We start from the raw sequence: 3,152 nt of genomic DNA on the forward strand, positions 1-3,152 counted from the left end.
CATGACTTCAGTCGGCAATATCCCTACGATTACTGTTAGTCGGTTGTTTACATTTCCCGCCTTTGCATTGACACCGTGAACGTACAATGGCTTGTCTATAAATATCACAAAGGGGTAAGAACATAACGGAAAACATTCTACATTTTCTGTCGGTACTGGCTTAGTTAAGTGGATACTTCGTGCATACACTCAGATTTTTAACTGAACTAGTAACTTCATGGGTTCAAACCCCATAAGATCCACTGACGCAATCCATGTACTTTTATTTACATCTATAAAATGATCTTTCAAAATGATTATATTATTTTTTGACGTGTCAAGCGCAACACCAGATAAATCCCCATGGTAGCAGTTATTTATATAATGAAAATATAATTATGAACTTTTTGTTAAAAAGATAAAAACCAAAAGCAAAAATGATTAAGCTTTCCATAATAGAGCGAATCGTTTCCAGTTGCTACAGCGAAGCAAAACAATATGACGTAATGAACAATATGAAGTAATGATAGGACAAAAATTAAACCAGGGATCCAAATAGAATTTAAGGAAGGACAATTGATATTGCACAATTCAGTACAGGTGGGTGGGAGATGGTATTTTAAATGTTAAGAAATGGCTCAACATTATGGGAGTTGTGAAGTCCCATTTATTAGATACGTATCTGCAATATTCGCCGGTGAGCGTGTGAAAGAATAACTTAGAATTAACAAAATTCCTTACCTTTCATGTCCACAGACTTTGATTCGGTGTACCGCGATATGGAATATGTATGTACTGACACAGAAATGCCATGACACTTATGAATTATCAATTTTGTGGCAAGGAGAAGTGGGTTTGGTATAAAACTTTGAAAAACTGAGCACGAGCTGTTTTAGGCACATATTATTTGCAAATAAAATGGATTCTAGTCAGTCCAGATTACGTTGTCAATACTTCTTAAAAAGGATAGGTAGGTCGGAATTGGCCATAAGCAACATTTTATGATAAAGACAATAACACAATTCTTCATGTATTTTGGTAATAATAATAATAATAATAATAACACAATTGTTAGTGCCGAACATTATGATGATCCACAAAATGTACAGTCTGGAATAGTTTCATTTTCTCTGCTCATATATATTTTTGTACATGCTGTACATCTATCTATTCTACCATTATTGGTAATTTATTTTTCTATATTTATTTATTAATGAATCTTGAGTTTAAATCTCTAACAACTTTCTTGGTATCCTATTAATGGGTTTAAGGATAAATGTAAAGAATGTTAGACTTTGGTTTAATATGTACTCTTTGCATAGACCACCAGCCATATTCAGCTGTAGCCTTATATCATGATTTCCAATGCACCCGATGTCTTTGCAAATGACTACACTGTAGAACAATAAAAAGTAATTTACCTGTGCTCAAATGTCATACAAAAAACAACATAAATAATTATTTATCACAAATAGAGAAAAATGTCACTAAACCAGCACTAATATGTATGTAATTAATTCTGCCTATATAACTAATTCAACACATAAGGGTCAACTCTTTCCCTATATGTGGCCTGTTTGACACACAGTAGAATACGCTGTGACGAAGTACATGGATAATATCTTTATACAGGCACCTTCAGGGGCTGAGAGAGGTCCTGGTCACTTCGAGAGTTTGAGGTCCCTAGTCCCTGGTTCTATTAAAATTTGGAAATAAATCGAATGCTAAAACAAGCAAATATGTACACAAAGAGATTATTTAACAGTTTTAAAAATAATTTTTAAAAAAATAACAAGGAGTCTTCAGCTGTATGCCTTCCCCCTCCCCCCCCCCCCAATTGGGTCTGAATGTACACATGTCGTGTTCACCGTCATTAAGTATGTTGGGTTATATTTAGTTTAACATTCTCCATTAGTGACAATAGTAACATACAACAGAACTGAACCAAGTACCATCTAAGTTATGGAGCTGTTCGTATATTTTACCCGTCTCTGAAGCATTTTTTTCTGACTTTCGTGAGATCGCTGTCCTTGTTGTAGCTCGCCATGGAAGAGACTCTTATGCAGCCGGTGGTCTGACATGCGTACATCATGTCCTGCCCATTGTAGCTGGGACTGCATCAGGATGGTGTGGATGCTGGGGAGACCTGCTTGGGCGTGTACCTCAGTGTCTGGAATCTTGTCCTGCCACTTGATGTTGAGGATTTTCCTGAGACTTGTGGTGTGAAAGTGGTTCAGCTTCCTGGCATGGCGATGGTACACCGTCCATGTTTCGCATGCAGCATAAAGTAGTGTGGGAAGCACAACTGCCTTGTAGACCTTTAGTTTGGTCTGGATGATGATGCCTCTTCTATTCAAAACGTTGGCTTGCAGTCTACCGAAAGTTACGCTGGCTCTGGCAATGCGGAGGTTCACCTTGACGTCAGTAGTGATGCTCTGTGACAGTGTGCTGCCAAGGTAAGTGAAGCAGTTCACTGCGTTGAGTTTTTGGCCGTCGACGATGATATTGGGCTTAACAACAAGCTTTCCAGGGGCCGGATGATGCAGGACTTCAGTCTTCTTGGTACAGAAGGTGAGACCGAGGCTTGTGCAGGAGCTGGAGAACTTGTCGACGCTGCGCTTCAGGTCAGCTTCTGAGCCAGTGTTGAGGGTGATGTCATCAGCAAATAAGAATTCCCTGATGGTGTCTGTCATAACCTTGGTTTTCGCTTAAAACCTCCTGGGGTTGAACAGTTTTCCATCTGTACGGTACCTGATGCCTACTCCAACATCTCCGTCTCTGAAAGCATTAGTCAGCATGGCGGAGAACAATAGACTAATCAGTTTCGGTGCCAGAACTTTCTTCTTAGTAGTACTGACGTCTACTAGTCACTGTTTTGACCAGATATCGTTGGTATTTAAATTATTACTACTGAATACAGATTTACATATCAACGACATCTGGTCAAAACAGACTAGTAGACGTCAATACTACCAAGACGGAAGTACTGTTAGTTTCACGTCAATTCGAGCCCGACTTTCCTAAACTAACCTTTAAAAAGGATATCTTACCTTTCGATGGCAATCATAAACACCTTGGAGTTACTTCACCTCACCTTGGAGAACTGGGTACAAAATATCGATAACTTGTCCGATTATGACTAAAAACACTTAAATACAAATTCACTAGAAAAG

General features: G+C 38.5%; 1 protein-coding gene across 1 annotated transcript; it reads right to left on the minus strand.

Moving 5' to 3' along the window:
- Positions 1-1,934: 1,934 nt before the first annotated feature.
- Positions 1,935-2,672, minus strand: LOC149776491 (uncharacterized). Its single transcript, XM_089941313.1, has one exon. It carries the CDS (start codon positions 2,670-2,672, stop codon positions 1,935-1,937), a length of 738 nt encoding a protein of 245 aa, XP_089797439.1.
- Between the last annotated feature and the right edge of the window lie 480 nt (positions 2,673-3,152).

Source organism: Sinohyriopsis cumingii, chromosome 18, assembly GCF_028554795.1.
Source record: "Sinohyriopsis cumingii isolate HCF-2022 chromosome 18, ASM2855479v2, whole genome shotgun sequence".
Classification (NCBI taxonomy): domain Eukaryota; kingdom Metazoa; phylum Mollusca; class Bivalvia; order Unionida; family Unionidae; genus Sinohyriopsis; species Sinohyriopsis cumingii.